The sequence below is a fragment of the Denticeps clupeoides genome, chromosome 5 (assembly GCF_900700375.1).
Source record: "Denticeps clupeoides chromosome 5, fDenClu1.1, whole genome shotgun sequence".
Classification (NCBI taxonomy): domain Eukaryota; kingdom Metazoa; phylum Chordata; class Actinopteri; order Clupeiformes; family Denticipitidae; genus Denticeps; species Denticeps clupeoides.
The window spans coordinates 34,006,030-34,026,936 of NC_041711.1; the positions used below are offsets into that span (position 1 = coordinate 34,006,030).

Consider the following 20,907-nt stretch of genomic DNA (forward strand, 5'->3'; position numbering starts at 1 on the left):
TATGTGTGTGTGTGCAGCTCTGTTGGAGGGAAGGTCCCGCCGCTCCGTTATAAACGCGCTCCTTCATCCAGCGGGACAGACGCGGAGACCGGGACGGGGACATGAGTTCTTGTCGCGGTTAGAGCGGTAGGAGACCCGGTCTCTGCAGCTGCGCCACAGTCCTTCTTTTCTTTTCTTTTTTTATTATACCGTTTTAAACAGTTTAAACAACCAGCGTATTAACGCGGAATTCCCGTCGCGGATGTCCTCTCTGTCGGCTCATGTGATGCGGGACCTGTGGACTAAATCATGCTCCTGAAACGGAGAGTTTAAAACAAGTCGAACACAGAAATGGAGCTAAAACGTTACCTGCTGCTGCTCAAGTCCTTCCTGCTCCTCAGAGGTAAGGCGACCTGCCGATGTCCCCGTCATCTTCTTTATTTCACCATTCATTCATTTACAGAGACTTACAAGCAGTATTTACAGGGACAGTCCCCCCTGGAGACACTCAGGGACACAATGGTAGTACGTGGGGTTTGAACCTGGTCTTCTGGCCAGTGTGTTACCCATCAGGCTTCAGATAAGATAAGAACTTTATTTCTCTGGAGGGAAATGCTCAATGCAGAAGCAGAAACAAGAGGAATAAATTATATTTACGAAAGATAGTACGATAGAGCAAATATCAAAAATAGCTTAAGGCTCAATAACAGTAATAATATTAATAAATCCCGTGAATGACATGTCCTCCAGAGGACAGGTAACAGACAACTGGCAGATTTCAACATGTGGACAACTGGTTTATCTGCCTATAATGGGACGGTACGGAACGGGTTTATGTCACCGTCCAGTGCTGGCATCATTTATAGTTAAATGCTCTTAATAACCTTAATACAAGTTATTAATACAGACCCGGCCGGGTGAAATTGACAGAAAACCCTTTCACAATTTCACAACCTCTTTCACACTCACCTTAATGTCTGGCATAATTTGGAATTTCCTCCAGAGCCGGGTTCTCTGGCACGGGGCACTAATTCAGACCGTTCCGGAACCGTGAACCCCTCCGCTTATTTAGGTTCCATCTACCGTACCGCCGGGTTGACGCTGGCACGACGTGGACGAAGAAAGAGTTCTTTGTAAGATCAGATGGCGTTTAAAGGCCGTTACATGGCGCTCTGAACGCTGGACGTGGACGTGGACGGTACGTAGGTGTTGTTTTTACGATGATGGCTTCTGCAGACCAGGCCTCTGCGATGACCAGGCGTCCCCGTGGCGTAAATGCAGAACGCAGGTGTGCGCTGGGGGATCAGGGAAGATCTCGCCGTAACCGTCCCCCCCGTCCCCCCCGTCCCCCCGTCTCTCGGCGTGGCCTCGTGTTTCAACGCTAAAAACAGACCAGCGGCAGTAATTCAGCCGTGAACTTGTCCTGTGTCACGGTGTGGAGGGACGGGGAATGCGGAGGTGGGACGTCATGTATTCGAAAGATAAACGTCCTGTGCCACCGGGTTGTAGTCGTCATGACGACGCTGAGGAGAAGATGGTTGCGGCGGGGGGCATTAAACCAGAGAGGATGGAGAGAGGGCAACAGCAGGAATAACGGGGGGAGGACGTGCGTCTCCAGTCCTGTTCTGGGGGGACTCTTCTGGTGTTTTGTTATTTTGGAGCCGTTCCCTCCCGTCCCGTCAAGTCCTCATTGACAAAACAGTGGAATTGAAAGTGGAGCCCCGTAGCGCGGGGACCACGAGACCGGGACACGGCGTAGATTAAAGTCTGTGGGAAGCGTCTTGGGGCTTTGGCCTCCGTTCTGGCGTGGAGACCGTGAGGGGGCTGCCGGCCACGTTGGAGGAACGTTCCGTATGAAGCACCGGTCTGTGTGTTCTAACAGAGGTCCTCTATGCTCCCCCCGTCCCGCCCAGAACGTCCACTGCCGGCTTCCAGACGTGAGTTGCGGTGTTTCTTGCTGTAAATGTACGCGCTGCGGGTTTAGTCTTCATTTCTCCGCCCTCTCAGGCCTGTGCGAGAGCTTCAACATCGACGTTGAAGCGGCCACGGATCTTCAGTGGGCCAGAAGACGCGCTGTTCGGCTCACCGTGCTCCAGCACGAGGCGGGCGGGGAGAAGTCGTGAGTTGTGAACATTCCCATCACTGTGGGCTTCATTGTGCTCACATGTTCTTCAAGAAAAGACACTCATTTCATTTAAGTTGATTGTTGTCAGTTCAACTGTCTTCATGACCAAAGAAAATGTATAAAGTTTTTATATCATTGGGACGGACTGATGCTTCATCTTGTTGTGCAGGATGCTGGTTGGAGCTCCCTGGGATGGCCCTCCCAATAACAGAAAGGAGATGTTTACAGATGCATGCTGGGAAATGAGAGGAACTCAAATTGCCTCCAAGGTCAACCTTGGTAATAAACAATGCAAATCTACCTCTATACACACACACACACACACACACACACACAATACATGATAATAATGATATAAAATCTATTTAGTCTATTTATGTGTATATTATCTGGGACAGGTGAAGCCGCTTTGCAGAATCTTACACGGAACCTAAAAAACTCTCACCTGGGGATGACACTAACGCCAGATTCACCTGACGGCTTCCTGGTGAGCATATATATATCAAATATAATGGTATTTATACACTTCACTACTGAACTGCTGAACGACTAAATAAAAAACCAAACTAAGTTTATGCCCACTGTTCATATATATAACTAATTAATTACACAGTCAGAAACAGATAAATTATGGGAGTTAAGTCCACAGCATTGCTCAAACCTTGGCTTGTTTGGTGAGATTTGGTCGATCTGACCATTTTATTTGTATAGAAATGTAGCAGGAATGCTGAGGGAACTAATAAACCGTGGAGTCATGGTGGCTTATTTGAGTCACTGTGAGTTTATATATTTTGTGTCTATACGTGTTCCAGAAGTGTGTGAATGTGCGCATTTTATGCTCATGACTGTCTGTGATCCAGAAATCCCCGACCCTCTGCTCACCTGACCACCGCTGTCCTCTCAACCACACTGTGGGCTGATAAACGTTCAGTGGACGTGTGGACACCCACTTTAAACGGCTGTTCTTCTTCAACTTCTTTCGGCTGCTCCCGTTAGGGGCTGCCCACAGCGGATCAGCCGTCTGGTTGTCCACACATCCTGACACAACCCTCCCCATTTGCCCGGGTTTGGGACGCGGCACCAATAAATACACAGTCACATGCACATGGGTTACACCAAAACCACACGCTAACATGTTAAAGTTCCCATTAAGGAACCATCAAATGCATTAATTCAATGTAGCTGAAGCATCAACGTTTACATTTATCTGACCCTCTCTTTCCAGAACAACATACCAGTTATTAGTTACAGGGACAGTCCCCCTGGAGACACTCAGGGGCAGTGGTGGCCTAGCGGTTAAGGACTGTCCCCCGTAATCAATGCCGGTTCGAAACCCGTCCCCACACCACTGCCCCTGGGTGCCTTTCATGGTGCCCACTGCTCACTCAGGGTGATGGTTAAATGCTGAGGACAAATTTCACTGTGTGCACCGTGTTCTGTGCTGCTGTGTATCACAAGTGACAATGACTTCACTTTAAAGGTGCCTCCATACACTCTGTAAACTGTGATGTGAGCATCTTCATGGTCACAATCTTCATTCTTGCCAAAGTGTGTACCCCATGGCTTAGCACTGGGACCCCTTGTTATGTACTTCAACTTGCTTGAATCACAGTAGCCACATGCTTTGCTTCTTGAATCTTTGCTGTGGATCTGTGTTTAGTTTTCAGACATATTAGCATGGATGAAATAACCATGTCCTCTACGAGACTGATTCCATGGCCATCCTCCCCAAAACCCATCTATGCCTCACAACACCTCTTCAGGTTCTCTGCCTTGTGGGGAACATTGTCCAGAATCCCTAGGCAGGAGGAAATCACATTCTTGCCGTAGTTCCCCCATGGTGGAACAAGCTACACAGAACCAGTCCAACAAGCTCTTTAAGGCGTGCTGTGGCGTAATTAACACCAATTTAATTATCTGTGCCTCATCCTGCTTGATCTCCTTGCACTTTTTCCCTGCTAAAATGATTAGATCTTTGTTCTAAAGCTAGATCTTTGTTCATTTGAAGTTTGTCTTGGGGGGAAAAATGAATGTAAAAATGATGATAGTCCCACTGGTCTATACAAACCACAAGCAGGGTCCTCTGAAGGACAGAGCTGGAACACGCCAGATCTCGAGCTGAGCTGCGACTAACTGGACTACAGGGAACACTTGTCACTTGTGTGTGTTTCATCCACAGCGTGCCAGTCACTTCGCTTTGGAACCAGAGTCACAGCATTGTTGTTATGATGCACGGAGCTGACCGAGCAGCCCGCCACACACACCCATGTGCCTCTACGTCGCATAAAATGCTTAAAATGTATCTGTGTGTGAGCTGTGTGTGTTTGGACTGTCTGCTCCTGTGGTTGGCGCTATAACAGGATCGGAATGTGACTGGCCCTTTGTAATAACAGGCCTGGCAAAAGCCATAACACCTCTTTCCCTCTCCTTTCAGCTCCTTTTTTCCAACCCTCTGCATCCCTCTGTCTGTCATCTGCCTCTTCTGTGTCTTAGTGGCACTAGGGGTCTTTGTAATGACAGGACATGGAAAACCCGGATGAAGGTTTTCTTTTTTCTGTGGCTCTCTGTGTCCTTTGTCCTCTCAAGACCTTCACCTGTGAACGTCTCCTCCTGTTTCTCCTGGATTTTACTTGCACTTTTATCTTCTGGTATGTTTTCTCTCTCTCTCAAATCTTATTTTTGTAGTCCCTAGTTGGTTTGGAAGTCAAATACATTGCTTTCCTTTGAAGTCATAAAAGTTTGGTTTATGAGATTTTTCTCTGTCAGTTCAGACCCGTTTCATTTGAAATGACTTCATTGTCACTGTGGCTTTCAGCTCTGCAAAAGCATTTATGGCATTTACCAACATTTGTCAAGAATTGTCCGCCTTTAGAACATTACTTTCCCCCTCCAGCTCATGTTAACCTCCTCTTGGTCTGGGGTCACTTCACGCCATAGACTTTTATTGGCCTGTCCACGCTAAGGGTTATGGCTTCTCTTTAATTGGCCAAAATCTGCTCTGACAGTGGCTAACAAAACCAGCAGATTTGTGATGGCGAGCTCCACTGCACACAATTCATCTGACTTTCTGTAGAAAAATATTTCTGCAGAGTTGGTGTCTGACAAGGGCAGCATGTTAAACCAAGAGCTTGCATGTGTGGATGGAGCGGCTGATAATCCCCATTTCTTCCCCCCACAGGCCTGTGCTCCTTTATGGTCACAGGAGTGCGGTACATCTGTGTTCAGTACAGGGATCTGTGCTTCTGTTGCTGATGACATGGAGCCCAGAGAGACCATCGCACCCACAGCACAAAGTATGTGACCCAGCATACAACCTTAATATCTATTAAAGCACAAATCAGTACAATCAAAAGCAAAATCGAAAGTTTTCCAGCACGTAGTCAGACATACCACTGATATAATCATGCTTATGCATTTATTCCAAATTATTGCATTTTTTTTAATATATATATATATGCATTTGTATGTGCAGGATGTACCACCTACATGGACATAGTTATAGTGCTGGATGGATCCAACAGTATCTACCCCTGGTACGAAGTACAAAACTTCCTCAGCAACATTCTCAGCAAGTTCCACATCAGCCCTGAACAGATGCAGGTGTGTACTATCTGTGTATGTCTGTGCATGTGTATGTGCGTTATATATGAGAATTAGAAGGTCTTTTTGAGCAGTGGATGAGTATACAGTCTGACCAAAAGTTTTGAGAATTACACAAATACTGCTTTTCACAAAGTTTGCCACTTCTGTTTTTTTTTTTTTTTTTTGCATATGAGTGATCAGTGAGGTCCCTCTTTGCCATGAAAAGTTAATCCCCCCAAAAAACATTTCCACTAAACATTTCAGCCCTGCTGAGATCATTTCAGTGATCGTCTCATTAACACAAGTGAGAGTGTTGATGAGCACAAGGCTGGAGATCATTCTGTCCAACCTGCAGGGAGACAGGTTTACATTTACATTTACATTTACATTTACGGCATTTGGCAGACGCCCTTATCCAGAGCGACTTACAACGTGCTTTCAAGTTACCATGGATGAAGAGATCAATTCCGGTTCACTAGGACCCCCAACTATGAATACATCTATTTTATTCACTCTGTTGTAGATTCTATACACAAAGCTCGACAACAAGAACATTACAATTTAATCTAAATCTTCTCTAAAGAGGAAGGTGTTGAGCTGCCGTGTGAAGGTGCTCAGTGACTGAGCTGGAAGTTCATTCCACCACCGAGGGGCCAAGACGGAGAAGAGTCTAGATGAGCGACTTCCTTTTACCTTCAGAGATGGAGGGACCAGGCGAGCAGTACTGGAGGCTCGGAGTATACGAGGTGCAGCGCGAGGTGTAATGAGGGCTGTGAGGTAGGATGGTGCTACTCCATGTCTGGCTTTGTAGGCCAGCATCAGTATTTAGAACCTGATGCGTGCAGCTACTGGGAGCCAGTGGAGGGAACGTAGCAGTGGGGCGGTGTGGAGAACTTGGGAAGGTTGAAGATCAGTCATGCTGCTGCATTTTGTAGTAGTTGTAGAGGTCGGATGGTACACAGTGGTAGACCAGCTAGAAGGGAGTTGCAGTAGTCCAGTCGTGAGATTACCAAGGACTGAACCAGTAGTTGGGTGACCTGGGTTGACAGATAAGGGCGGATTCGTCTGATATTGTAGAGAAGGAATCTACATGAGCGGGAGTTCAAGGGTGTCAAGAAGGGCAGCACAGAAGCCACTTCTCTCGAAGGAAAACATCAAGACCAGACGGATATTCTGGAAAAAGTGCAGGGTTCGGACTGCTGAGGACTGGGGGTAAAGTCATTTTCTCTGATGAAGCCCCTTTCTGATTGTTTGGGGCATCTGGAAAAATGATTGTCTGGAGAAGACAAGGTGAGATCTACCATCAGTCTCGTGCCAACAGTAAAGCATCCTGAGACCATTCATGTGTGTGTCTGCTTCTCATCCAAGGGAGTGGTACCAAAAAACAGCAACTTCTCCCAACCATCCAAGAACAGTTTGGTGAAGAAAAATCCCTTTTCCAGCATGATGGAGCACCGTGCCATAAGGCCACAGTGAGAACTAAGTGGGTCGGGCGGGGAAGAAAACATTGAAATTTTGGGTCCATGGCCAGGAAACTCCCCGGACTTTAATCCAATTGAGAATCCCCAACAGGCAAGAGGACAAACAAAAACCCACAAATTCTGACAAACTCCAAGCATGGATTACGAAGGAACGGGTCGCCGTCAGTCAGGATTTGGCCCAGAAGTTGATTGACAGCATGTCAGGGCGAATTGCAGAGGTCTTGAAAAAAAGTGCCGACACTGCGAATATTGACTCTTTGCATAAACGGATAAAAAGCTTGTAATTATACTTCGAAACAGCACAGAAACAACTGACAAAACGATCTAAAAAAACTGAAGCATCAATCTTTATGAAGACCAGTATTTGTGTCATCCTCAAAACAACTGCATAATTTTCCGCAGATTAACGGGTATAATTGACCAAAATTGTTTTTAAATCAGTGAGAACATAACCAGTATTCCCAGGAATGAAATGTGTCTAAATACCTGCCTCAGCCTTCATCACATGCACGAACAGTAAAATGTGAATGAAGGCACTGGAGCAGAATGGGTGTGTGCACGTGAGAGTGTAAGAGAGAGAGAGAGGCAGTCAGTAGCTCCTTGCAGGCGAGACAGGATGGTGAAGAGGAAATTCCTCAGAATCTGAGAATACCTCAAAGCTGTGTTTGTGCAGCAGAGGGCACAGTGCTGGACCATGTGTGGCTCCTTCACAGCAACAGGAAGACCTGAAAGAAAAAGAGAGAGAGTCATTTCTATACATCAGAAGAGGATGAAAGTGGTTTTTAGTTTAAATTCAGAGCCCGGATCAAAGCTTCCCGTCTTATTTTCATCAATGAGTCAAATTCTTGTCATATGTGTGCTATGTGTGCCTGTGTGTATTCTGTAGGTGGGGGTCCTGCAGTATGGTGAAATTTCAGTGCACGAGTGGTCTCTCAGGGACTATCAGTCGACAGAGGAAGTGGTGGAAGCTGCCAAGAATATCAGCCGTCAAGAAGGGCGGGAAACTCGCACCGCCTACGCCATCCAAATGGCCTGGTAAGGTTGTCTCCATCATGAATACATGCATTCCTCCGTATCTGTGTGTCTGCACAGACATTCTGTGATCAAAACACGGCCCATCGTCCAACCTCTGGTGTCCCCAGCAGCACGGCTTCAGCGTGTTGGCGTGGGGAGCACGTTCTGGGGGCAATGCAGCTGAAACCCCACTGCTGGCAGAACACACACAATCCATTGGAATGACATCTAGAAAACCGCGGCCCTGCGTGGTTTTCGTCGAATTCCCCATGTGCTTCCAAGGCTGCGATCTAACCCCACTGCTGCAGCTCAGTTTCTGGAAATCTGGCCCCTCCGGCCATGCGCTCGCACACCCACACGCAGCTGCAGACGATGCGCGCTAGATGCTGCACCGACGGCGCTGGCTCAGCACTGCTGCAGGTGTGGTTACTGTACTGAGCCATTAAAGCTGTAGAAACACACATCTCACGGCACTGTGTGTATAATACACACACGCACACACACATAACTCCAAACTTACAGTTATTAATAATACAAATATGAAATGGGCGATGGGTGGTGGTGTGTGAGCTGACAGGTCGGACCCACGTGCCTGCAGTGAAAGTGCGGTGTAGTAAACCCCGCTGTGCTTTACAACCGAGACACAGCTCAGTCGGCCTATAAAACACTCGCTGGCGCGGTGTTCCCCTCCTAAAACCGGACATTTTCTCTTGACTTGAGTGACAGGGAGCCACACATTGAGCTGCTGGTTAAAGTCGTATTTGTTTATTTGAACTTCTGGCCTGTTGCATATGGTGCATATGGTGCATATGGTGCATATGGTGCATATGGTGCATATGGTGCATATGGTGCATGTGGTGCATACAGCATAGCAGGATGCAGGAATGTATGGCATGTTCTACCTGCACTGCCTTATCACAAGTTCTACATAGTAGATTAAATAGTTATTATCATTTTTGACGTTACCTTTATGCACTACATAATGAATGACTGGGCAATGTCATTTTTTCCAATAACTTGAAGTGTCTTAACCCCTGAAATGCTGGAAAAACAGCCTTGAAGGCCACGAAGAAGAACTCTGTTCCCCTGGCTTTTTCACAGTTTTTATTTGTTTCTGTTTTTTCTCCGTCCATTTCATGTCCCATTGCATTACTCATGTTTCTATTTTTTCCTCTGTCCTAACATCCCAAGTCCTGCTTGTCACCTTTCTGTTGTTCAGTCTGTATTTTATGGCTTTCTTAATCACACCTTAATTCACTCTGACCCTCCCTGTACCGTCCTATTCCTCTCTTTCAAATTCTCTCCCTTTCTGTCCCCTGCCCCCCTTCTTTCTTCTGGCCTCTGTGTTCTTCACTCTGCCCGTGGCCTTGTCCCCCCCCTCGTCCCTGGCTGACTGTGTAATTAGCTGGCTGTCTGTGGGGGGAAAGTGGGTTGTTTTTAACTCTGGCTTTCTTGCGGCCAGCCGCCATGTTATATTTAGCCCCGGGCTGGACGGCCTCCCGTAAATGACTGAGTTGACTAACGTTGACTCTGCTACCCAGAGTTGCCTGTAAAACGCGGGTCAAAATTTGACAAACAGGGTGGAGTCTCCTGAGGGTGTGTGTGCATTTGACTTGGTGCAGAGATAGAGCCTTGAAGAAGCTGTATATTCACAACAATTTAACAAAAAAATCCTCATTTCAACAAAATATTACAATAGGTAGATATTAAAGCAAATGTAAGTGAGTGGTTGTTGGAAGTGTAAGAACATCCATTACAAGCGTAATTTAATGGCTGCGCAACTTTATGTACGTATTTCATCAAAATAACCCCTCGTCTTTATCACAGCAGTTCATATTCATTTCCAGCTATTTTTGGAAAGAACTTCAGACCAAAACACCCCCAGCACCATTTCAATCATGCAGAGTGTATGTCAGTGTGCTAAACACACCCCTGACGTGAAGCATCCAGGAGGGTGCTAGTAGCCTAGTGGGTAACACACTCGCCTATGAACCAGAAGACCCAGGTTCAAACCCCACTTACTACTAGAGTGTCCCTGAGCAGGACACTTAACCCTGAGTGTCTCCAGGGGGGGACTCTCCCTGTAACTACTGATTGTAAGTCGCTCTGATAAATGCTGTAAATGTAAATTATTTGTTACTATGGACTATTGTATTGTTTGTCTATTTATTTATTGATTTTTAGCCAGTGGTGGGTCCTAATTTCTGGCCTGTAGCAGTTTGAAGAATATTATATGTTTGTCATACATGACAACTTACTGTTTTCTCTGCTTTCTAAAGCACAGAGGCATTCAGCCCAGAAAGAGGTGCGAGGGAAGGAGCCACCAAGGTCATGATCGTGGTGACGGACGGGGAGTCGCACGATGGAGAGGAGCTTCCAGAAGCGCTGGCCGAGTGTGAGCAGCGCAACATCACCAGATACGCCATAGCTGTGAGTAGGCAACCATCAGAATGGACTTACATCTGTGTGTGATTTTCAGTTTAGAGATGAAAATCTTGTTTTTCATCTCAGGTGCAATTAGTGAAGACTCTAAATATTATTTGCATAAGTAAAAATTGACCACACCCCCACACCCCCTGCTTATGAGTGGTGGATAATTGAAAAATCTATTGTAAATGATGCATAGCCGCACCCTTCAAATCCGCCACCATCTCAGCCCAAATGAAATGATTTTAAAAATAGCTGCTTGGAGAGCCACAGAGACCCACCCAGAAACTCCATATTTGTGGTGCGAGGAGCGGATGGGTGGGTGGCAGCGTGGTGGCAGTGTCAGGTGGCGGAGCAACTCACAGCGTCCCCGTCTCTCTACATCAAATGCTGCATCGGAGAGACAAAAGCAGTCATGGCGAAGGCCGGACAGCTACGGCGGGTGGTTCCCTGGAGGTCGCCCAGCCATGTGGTCGGCAGCTTCGTACCACTGCAGGTCCTCCGTTCCTGCTTTGGCTGATGTACGCTTCCGTAACGTACGTATCAGCAACATCTCGGCGTGGCCGCAGGAATGTTGCAGAACGCACATTTCTATTTCAAGGACAATGGATGTGGGATCATTTGCTATAAAGCAGGGTTGTAGGTTTCCTGTTGTTTTTTTGCCGATTTTTGTTGCTACCTGTGGCTTCTGGCAAAGCTTCAATGCACAAAATCTCAGCTTCTCAAGAACGCCAAGCGTAACACTTCCGAGAAAGAAATGACCCAACATATAAACCAGACAGAACGGCCTACGTCCCTCAGTCTGGGATCTGGTGGCTTTGCTCCTTTTTTTGGGAGCTTACTGTGTGCGTTGCTCAATTAAATGTTGGTTCGTTTGAACGGAGACGGGGACTGAGCTCCTTTCACGGTCTCCTGTCATGGGCTGTCCGTGTCGGGAATTTTGTGTCTCTTCTTTCTTGCAGGACTCGAGGACACACACGCATACACACTGCCTTTCGTTTCCTGTGTCCAGCAGAGTAAATATGGTCGTGCCTTCAATCCACATCTCAAGGTTCACAGGACATAATGATGATTTTTATGGAATGCCAGATGGAGCATATTTTTTTGTATTTTTGCTATGACAGGAAAAAACGAGGATTCAGGAGAGGCAGAAGAAACAAGCTCACAAGAACAACACAGTTAGAGCTGAAGCTGTGTTTTAAGCATTAATGGAAAGAGTGGGACAAGCTTGTACTGATGTAAAAACATTACTGAAATTGGCCTGGTCTGTTTCTGATGCTGACATGAGTGTGTATGTGTGTTTGGGTGTAGATAGAACCTCACTATTTACTAGGAGACTTGTCCTGTGTGCGGAAGACGCCACTTTTTCAGGGTTCATTCTTCATCTACAGTGCTGAAACGTTGTCCAGGACGGAGACAGACCATTTCGTGAAAGGCTGCTCCTCTAACAACCAAAAACATCTTTTATTCTGCATCTGCTACACATTTATATTTACAGCATTTAGCAGATACAGAGACACTTACAATCAGTAGCTTGGAGACACTCAGGGACAAGTAGGTAGTAAGTGGGGTTTCAAGCTGGGACTTTCTGGGACTTTAGGTTAATAGGCGAATGTGTTACCCACTAGGCTACTGTCACCTTAATCAAGGGTTATATCACCTTGAATTCTTAACCCCTTAATATCCCCTTTTCATATCCGTGTTCCTTGTGTTCAGCGTGTTAATACAGATACTGAATAATTACGATAAGCTACGGTGTTGTGCGGTTTAAGGACATTCCTAGTGCTGTGACAGGCGCAGGGAGATACTGCCAGCTGCCGTCACCCAGGCTTTAGGATCTTTGGTCAGAGGAATGTACCATGTAGCTTCCATGCCTGTACATTCCCCCTTTCCCTCTGCTTTCCATGTCCCTGCTGAGCTTGTGGGTTTGACAGTCTGTGGTGCCTCTTGGGGGTTTCAGATTGAGTGAACAGATTCGTTGGATGAGAGAAGGCTGTTCATGGATCGGAACGATCAGCGGACAGCTGGTGCAAGCGTTTTCCATGTTGTCTACGGGAAAGTCATGTTTTGTCTTCTACGAGCTGTGTGGAGGTGGTGTCAGGCCCCTTCTCCAATCTTTTCATCTGTTTCCCTCTTTAAGCAACTGTGTGGGTGTTGCTGAATGTTCATATGAAGATGTTTATGTCCTCTGGTTTGCACACTGTATTCATGAGAGGATATCTGTTATTGTCCTTGTTGGATTTGTTTTATGGAGATTGGAGATGTTCTCTGTTCTCCTTTCCTCAGGTACTGGGTCACTACATCCGTAGGCAGCAGGATCCAGAGACCTTTATTAATGAGATAAAGTACATCGCCAGCGACCCAGACGAGAAGTATTTCTTTAACGTGACAGATGAGGCTGCACTCAATGACATTGTAGACGCCCTGGGGGACCGCATCTTCAGTCTGGAAGGTGAGAAGAGGCACTGGACTGACAAAAAAGATACGAACAGCAAACCAACCATGTAAAAACCAACCAGCAACACAGTCTCCCTATTAAACCATGTTGTAGGACCCATGTAGTTCATAAATGTAGTCAAATACAAGTGGAAGGTGGCTTGGTACATTACATTTTTGGGACATACAGTGCCAGGAAGGCAGGAGGAATAGTTTTTTTTGTGAAGATGGTGTATGATGTCACCTAGCCTGTAAGGGAGTGGACATTTGTGAAAAGGTGAAGAGGTAAAAGAGAAATTGTGCATGTGCAGGAAGAAGGATGCTCCACCTCAATTCTAGAGAAGGAAGGAAGGGGGGCTTCAGGGTGAGGAACAGCAGAGAAAGATGTGTTGGTGATGGTAGAACCTGGGGCTCCTGAGGGAGGTCGTGTATGAAGCAGCCATATAATGCTGTGGTTTTGTATGTGTTTATTAAAATAATAGAGAATATTTGTATATTTTTGTATGACAGGAACACTTGGATACAACAAGAGCTCATTTGTGATGGAAATGTCTCAGATTGGCTTCTCCACACATATCCTTGATGTAAGTAAAGCTGGATTTGGGATTAGATGAGTTTTTTCTGTTTATGCAACAAAGCTCTTAGATAATCCACAAATACAACATCATTGGCAGAAATAATGTCAGAACTGGACTCTTTTTATATAATTTTTTGGATCAAGGGCTGTACTGGATCGTTCCTGGGAATAGTTTTTGGGATTTTGTCCAATAGAAACACTAACCTTTTCATTAGTTAATTAATTATTATTAAATTAGTTATTTTCCAAGCATTGAGTCGATAAAAAAAAAAAAATGATTCTCATCTTTGTGCTTTTTGGTACTACAGGATGGTATCCTCTTTGGGATGGTAGGGGCGTATGACTGGGAGGGAGGGGTGCTGAAGCAGACCAGGAACGGTGACATTGTGCCCTCCCGTGAGGCATTTGAGAGCGAGTTCCCTCTGGAGCTGAAGAACCACGCTGCTTACCTGGGTAAAACTCTGCCTGGCTGAAAAACCTTTCACACACATTCGGTGTGTGTGTCTGTGCTGTGTTGTATCGAAATTTTACACAAGTGCTGCAGAGGGAGGAAACTGTTTATTTCATTACACGTGTCTGCTGTGTGTTGTAGGTTACACCGTGTCCTCAGTCACAGTTGGCGATTGGAAGAGGTTGTATGTTGCTGGAGCGCCACGGTTCAAACACAAAGGAAAAGTCATCTTGTTTGACCTCAGTGTCTATGGGGACGTTATCATCTCACAGGCCCTGAATGGAGAGCAGGTTTATTTATCTGTCTTTACTTCTTTTCTGTTAAAACCGTTGTTATTTGCTCATGATTGATCATCATTGTTGATTATTAAATAGCTGATATTTGAGCTAGACATAAAATGCACTTTCACACAGGAGCAATATAAAATTTATAATAACCTTTTAATAACCTATTTTCCACAATCACAGTCAGGAAGACTGTGCACTGAATGATGCTATATTCAATATAAGTTCATTTTTGTCAATATATTCATACCTATTTATTCCTCTCCTTCTTGATAATCATGTCAGTGTAAAAAAAATAGTAAATTCAATTTACATTTACATTTACATTTACATTTACATTTACATTTACAGCATTTATCAGGCGCCCTTATCCGGAGCGACTTACAATCAGTAGTTACAGGGACAGTCTCCCTGGAGCCACTCAGGGTTAAGTGTCTTGCTCAGGGAAATGATGGTTGTAGGCGGGATTTGAACCTGGGTCTTCTGGTTCATAGACGAGTGTGTTACTTACTAGGCTACTACCACCACATTTTAAGCAATTCCATGCTTAAAATGTTCCAATTACAAGCAATTACCATGAGCAATCATGTTCACATGCATGTTCACATTATACCAATGAAAAGTTCTGAACTTTCTCACATCAGATTGGCTCGTATTACGGCAGTGAGGTGTGCGGTGTGGATGTAGACCATGATGGGATAACTGATGTTCTGCTGGTGGCTGCGCCCATGTTCCTTGGTGCTGGGAACAAGGAGACTGGGAGGGTTTATATGTACAGTCTAGATGGGGTGAGTTCAGACCCACATAGGGTATGCATAGACCAACCCACACAGACAGAACTGTTCATTTATTCACTGTTGTTATTTAGAAATTAATTTCCCCTTTTTATCAAATATGATCTACTCAAATAAGATTTACTCCAAAAATCTGCCACAGGACCAATTTTCTCCTAATGGGACTCTGCGGTCTCAGCCAAAGGCCCAAGATGCCCGCTTTGGTTATGCCATGGCTGTAGCACCTGACCTCAACCAGGATGGCTATGCTGACCTGCTGGTTGGGGCACCACTAGAGGATAACCACCAGGGAGCGTTATATGTTTACCATGGTGATGAGTTTTACATCATCCCACAGTATAAACAGGCAAGCTCAACAAGACATATGTTCCATTTCTCTCTGTGTGGTCCCCTTTCTCTCTTCAGCCATAATCGCTCTTTCTTTCTGTTTGACTGCAGAGAATCCCAGGTTCTACTCTTTCTCCTGGGCTTCAGTACTTTGGTCGGAGTGTCAGCTCACAGATAGATCTGGATGGAGATGACCTGCTGGATCTGTCAGTTGGCGCCCAGGGCAATGCCATTCTTCTTAGGTATCAGTGCATCAACACCAATTAACCCTGGGCCTCCCATTTTCACCATTGCTAAAATCTTTTTTTAATTGTCTCTCTCTAGCTCTCGCAGCATCGTCCAGATCAATGTGAGTCTGTCCTTCCAGCCTCACTCTATAAACGTCATCCAGAAGAACTGCCAACAGGGTGGGCGAGAATCAGCCTGCGTCACTGCCGTGGCTTGTTTCATCACTAATTCACGCTTCCCCCATGCCAACAGAATCAACTTTGGTACTTACACAGTTCTTCCTCAACCTAGGGAAACATTTCTCATTAATATTCATGAATATTTCATGTCAGACCATTTGCATCATGTCCCCGTCCCTTCCCTGAGCAGAGCTGCAAGTCAAAGCCTTGCTGGATGACTGGAAGTTCTCCACACGGGCGCTGTTTGACAAGAACTCCCAGAGGCAGACCGTGACTGGGGTTTGGGTTCGCGTTGGGGAGACTGTGTGCCATGACCTGCCCTTCCATGTGTTTGTGAGTCAGCGTTACATTTACATTTACAGGATTTACCAGACGCCCTTACAACCAGTATTTACAGGGACAGTCCCCCCCTGGAGACACTCAGGGTTAAGTGTCTTGCTCAGGGACACGATGGTAGTAAGTGGGGTTTGAACCTGGGACTTCTGGTTCACAGGCGAGTGTGTTACCCACTAGGCTACTAGCACCTTTAGCATCACTTTCTGTTCAGATATAATCCACTCTACACAATAGACTTGTTCATTCTTGTGTCTTTCCAGTAATGCTGTCAAGATTCACACTTAAATTTAAGTGTGGCATGAAAAATATTTTTACATTTACGTTTTAAAAATATTTTAATATGAAGCAGAATTTAATTTAAGAGTGAAGTAGAGGACAGAACTAAGTGTCAACTGTGCATTTTTCTATCCTTTAATGGCTCTGTGTGACATTTTGTGCCATTCCAACTGTGGTTCTGTCTGCTTTCTGCTCTAATAGGACACAGCAGACTACATTCGGCCAATCAGCTTCTCGCTGCGGTTCGAGATCAATGACGCTGAGAGTGGCCCCGTGCTGGATGAAGGCTGGCCTACCGCACTCAAGCAGTTTGTGAGCACTGCTGCACTGCCTAATTACACACAATAAAGTATAAAGAGAACAAAGAAAAAGAACAGAAGGCATGCCAGTCTCATAAAATGTCTAATTTCAAACAGATACAGAAAGATACGTTTTATAAATGCGTACTGGTTTGTGTCCACGTCTTTAATCTACTAGTTTTTATTTAATGTGCTTTTTCTTCATTTCTTGCATAGATCCCTTTCTTCAAAGACTGTGGGGAAGATGATATCTGTGTGACCGACCTTGTGCTACAGGCCCATATGGACATCAGTGGGACGAGGTACCACGATTTAACCTGATAATGTTTTTATGAAGGCCTCACCAGCCACAGAATGAATATTTGCTGGTCCTGTACACAGAATGGAAATCTGCTGTGATGTTAATGTTGTGGACTTCCTCCACCCTTTGATTACTACCCATGTTCTATCTTTGAATGTTTTGAAGCTGTTTAGTCAAGTCACCATAGCTACAGACATGTTTGTCTCTTGGTTTTTAATGATGGCACATTTGATGCCACAAAAAGTACCAACAGAGCACTCCATGCTCAGAAAAGGAATGGAGTCTATTTCAATTCTGTAAAATCCCTTTATTGCAGCCTAAACTTCCCAAAAGCAAGAACTCCCGGTATTATACCCACTACTCACAATAAGTTAGGGATATTCTGAGAGACTTAGTGGACGTCATACATACGGTGTTGGTTTCTCTTCAGACATTTTGGGGATAGGGAGGCAACTGTGTTGGGGCGATAAAAACGCCACATTTTGTGTTTTCCATGTAATGGTCTCATTGTGTAGGTGTGTACCTTATATTGGGGCCAATACCAAGAGACAAGCTTTCTCAATGTGGCATCAACATTCAGGGGTTATAAAAAGCTGCTATTGTCAGTAAGTCATCATTCAAACAGCCATGAACACACGACGGACGAGCAGCGTCACCTGGCCATGGCGTGAACTTGGTGGGACAGATTTTATTGGGGGTTATATATATTAAACTATTGAAAATTGTGTTTCTTCGCATACATTATTAGTAATAATAAAAGGGAACTTTTACTTATTTCATTCAAATTCAGAGGAAATAGGAAAAGCCCTCTTGTAAATAACAATATCCCTAACGTATTGTGAGTAGTGTAAAGGTTATTCGCTGGTTAATGATATGCTATGCGCCGGTAGGCAGAAGCCCTTCGTGGTCCGCAGCCCTCGGCGACGTCTTGCTGTGGTTGTGCAGCTAGAGAACCGTCTGGAGAACGCCTACAACACCAGCCTGACCCTTCAGTACTCTAGAAACCTGCATTTCTCCAGTCTGAGCATACGGGTACTTCACGTCCTCTGTCTTCAACACACGCCCGAGCTTCGAGTGTGATGGGAATAATCGTGTCCCTTGTCCTGTCTGCAGGACGAAACCCAGGTCAAGATCGAATGCACGGCTCTCAGCTCCAACAGCCACTCCTGCAACGTCAGCTACCCGGTGTTCCGCTCTCAGTCCAAGGTGTGTGGACAAAGTCTGCTGAAGTGGACAGCTGTGCACCTCAGAGTCATCTCTCTCTCTCTCTCTCTCTCTCTCTCTCTCAGCTGAACCTCATGTTGGAGTTCGAGTTCAGCTGCACGTCTCTCATCAGCAAGATTCAGATGAAGCTCGAAGCGTTCAGGTGCCTGTCTTTGTCCTGTGCACATGGTGCCACTTTAATCGCACACTCCATTGAGGAAAGGACGGGAACATTCATTCTTTTTAACAGTGACAGCGTGGAGCTGGAGGAGACGCTCGCGGACAACCTTGTTCAGCTGCAGACGGTGGTACGATATGAGCCAGACCTGTTCATTACCAGGTCTGTTATCAAGCCTCCTTTTCTCAATTCTCAATTTCCTGTTCCCTTCATCACTCTCCTGATTACACTGGATGCCAGGAGACAAGACAAAACCTGAATCATGCAGCAATAATAAAGTCATCGTCTCGACGCCGCCCTTCCAGACGCAACCCTCCCCATTTACCAAGAAACACAGTTACACGCACCCCCAGTTTACGTCAAAGTAAAGTGGAACGTACATTTCATTCAGCCTTTTATGTTATTCATTTCCTTCCAGTGAGTCCAACCTGAATCGTTATGAGGTCCATCCCACCCGGACAGCTTCAGAGGGAACCGGGCCCGAGTTTTACACACACTTCAGGGTACATTTAACCTGGGAAACCTCAGAAACACACACTGCACAATTGGCAGGTCGCTGAATGCGATTTTGTGTATACAGTTGCAGAACCTTGGCTGCTATGTGGTCCGTAACCTGGAGCTCTGGGTAAACCTGCCCTCAGTAGCAGCAGGAGAAGGGCTCTTCATGTCTGTAGTGGATGTCTTTTCTCATAATGTGAGTGACATGCCTCCGTCTGTTCCACGTTTGCTGAATATAGTGCACCGGTTCTAATGTACTCTGATGGCGTTTCAGGCATCAGGTGTGAACTGCAGCATTAGAAGTGACCTGTCACAATTACAAAACAGCCAGAAAGATGTCCGTCCCCTTCATCCAGAGGACATGCTGAAGACAGAGAAGCTTGTGAGGACATGTCCATCCTCTGCACACTTCACTTGTTAATATGATGCTGTTCTTATTGCACAGATTATGTTTGCATCGTTGTAAATAGGGATACAGGAAGGGGTGCAAGACTTCAATACTGATGATGTAGTGCACAGCGTACAGAAAAAGAACAGATCAACATACTGTTAGTGGTAGCTAGTAATCTTACTTGACTGATATTGAATACTGGGATCAGTGCACCCACAGTTAATGGGTTGGCATTGCAGGAAGCTCTGACACCCTGCTGGTTGTCTGGCCTCTGATCCTGCAGAACTGCAGCAGGTCGTGGTGTGTAGAGGTGGTCTGCCAGGTCCAGCAGCTGCTCGGGGGTCAGTCGGCGCTCATCCGAATCACCAGGAGAGTTCACGACGACTTTTTCAGACAGGTGAGGCGGGAAAAGCAGCTTTAGGGAGTGGGAGAAAAACAAGGGACACCAGGCTGATGTTTCTGTTCCGTTCTCATCAGGCAAAGTTTAAAGCTGTGCAGATTGTTGGGTCCTACAGAATAGCTGCTAAAGAGTCCAGTCTGGTTACGTTGGGAAGTGCTGCCATCTGGAGGGAGGTGAGAGAATTGCAGATTTGATTTTGCATGAAACCTTCTACATTTTTGTGTTTCAGTTCTCTGTACTTAGTGAACATCAAATTCTTTCAAAAAGAAAAAGGCACAAACCAGCTAATCTACTATCTCACGGGTTTTCAACCCAATTCAAATTCTGCTTCATCCATTGGTCCCTCAAGGAATTACCTACCATTGGGAACGAATTTCAAATGCTCTTATTAAATGTCAAAAACAGCCTTGACTTTGTGTGTGGTGTAGACGGTGCTGGAGGTACTGAAGGGTCGCACCATCCCCATCTCTCTATGGATCCTGATTGGCAGCATCATTGGTGGACTGCTGCTACTTGCCCTCATCATCTTCATTCTCTGGAAGGTAAAGGAATGCTTCTGCGGAAGGGAGTACCATCTTTACAACAGCAATGGAGGCTTTTATTTAAACCTCCTCAGACTCTATTTCACACACCTGACATCTGCAGATGGTACCTGATTTAAAAAAAAAATTCTCATCCTCAGTTGGGCTTCTTCGCAAGAAAACAGAAAAACGATGAGAACGAGAACGTGGATGAGTGAACCCCCATCACCATGACGATTGGCTGCAAAAATGGATAAAATAAAACAAGAATGCCGCCGGCCCCTCGTCTACCTGCACTAATGGCCACAGAACATTCCAGAAGCACCGGACTTTTGGCCACAATTCCTAATCCCTCCCTCCACCCAGATTGGAAACTGGACCTCTACATTTGAGGCGAGTGGGAGAGACCCTTTGGCTTTGTAACTATGTGCATATTTCCAAAAAGTACATCTATTTAATATTCCGTCACACCACAGGATTTTTTTTTTGCAGTTTTGTTCATTGTTTTGGAGAATTTGAATAAAGTTTTTGGATATTAAAGTTAAATGTTTCACTTCAGTTACTTATTATACTTCATATTAAAACCGATCACGGTACAGATCAGTCATTCCTTCATTAAT

At 45.5% G+C, this 20,907-nt stretch overlaps 1 protein-coding gene across 1 annotated transcript; it reads left to right on the forward strand.

The window, feature by feature from the left end:
• The first annotated feature begins 67 nt into the window (after window positions 1-67).
• On the forward strand, window positions 68-20,833 carry LOC114789851 (integrin alpha-10-like). The gene is given in 34 exon segments (XM_028979259.1): window positions 68-382; window positions 1,987-2,015; window positions 2,017-2,059; window positions 2,062-2,098; window positions 2,274-2,311; window positions 2,314-2,366; window positions 2,368-2,383; window positions 2,503-2,591; window positions 5,283-5,397; window positions 5,577-5,704; window positions 8,054-8,202; window positions 10,461-10,611; window positions 12,895-13,060; window positions 13,555-13,628; window positions 13,930-14,074; window positions 14,214-14,362; window positions 15,001-15,144; window positions 15,293-15,496; window positions 15,589-15,719; window positions 15,802-15,968; window positions 16,075-16,217; window positions 16,698-16,808; window positions 17,012-17,097; window positions 17,987-18,128; window positions 18,210-18,302; window positions 18,386-18,462; window positions 18,550-18,639; window positions 18,896-18,980; window positions 19,058-19,171; window positions 19,250-19,357; window positions 19,650-19,763; window positions 19,844-19,939; window positions 20,195-20,308; window positions 20,449-20,833. Coding segments are annotated over 34 exon segments (3,510 nt in total). The 5' UTR covers window positions 68-330; the 3' UTR covers window positions 20,506-20,833.
• Window positions 20,834-20,907: the final 74 nt, after the last annotated feature.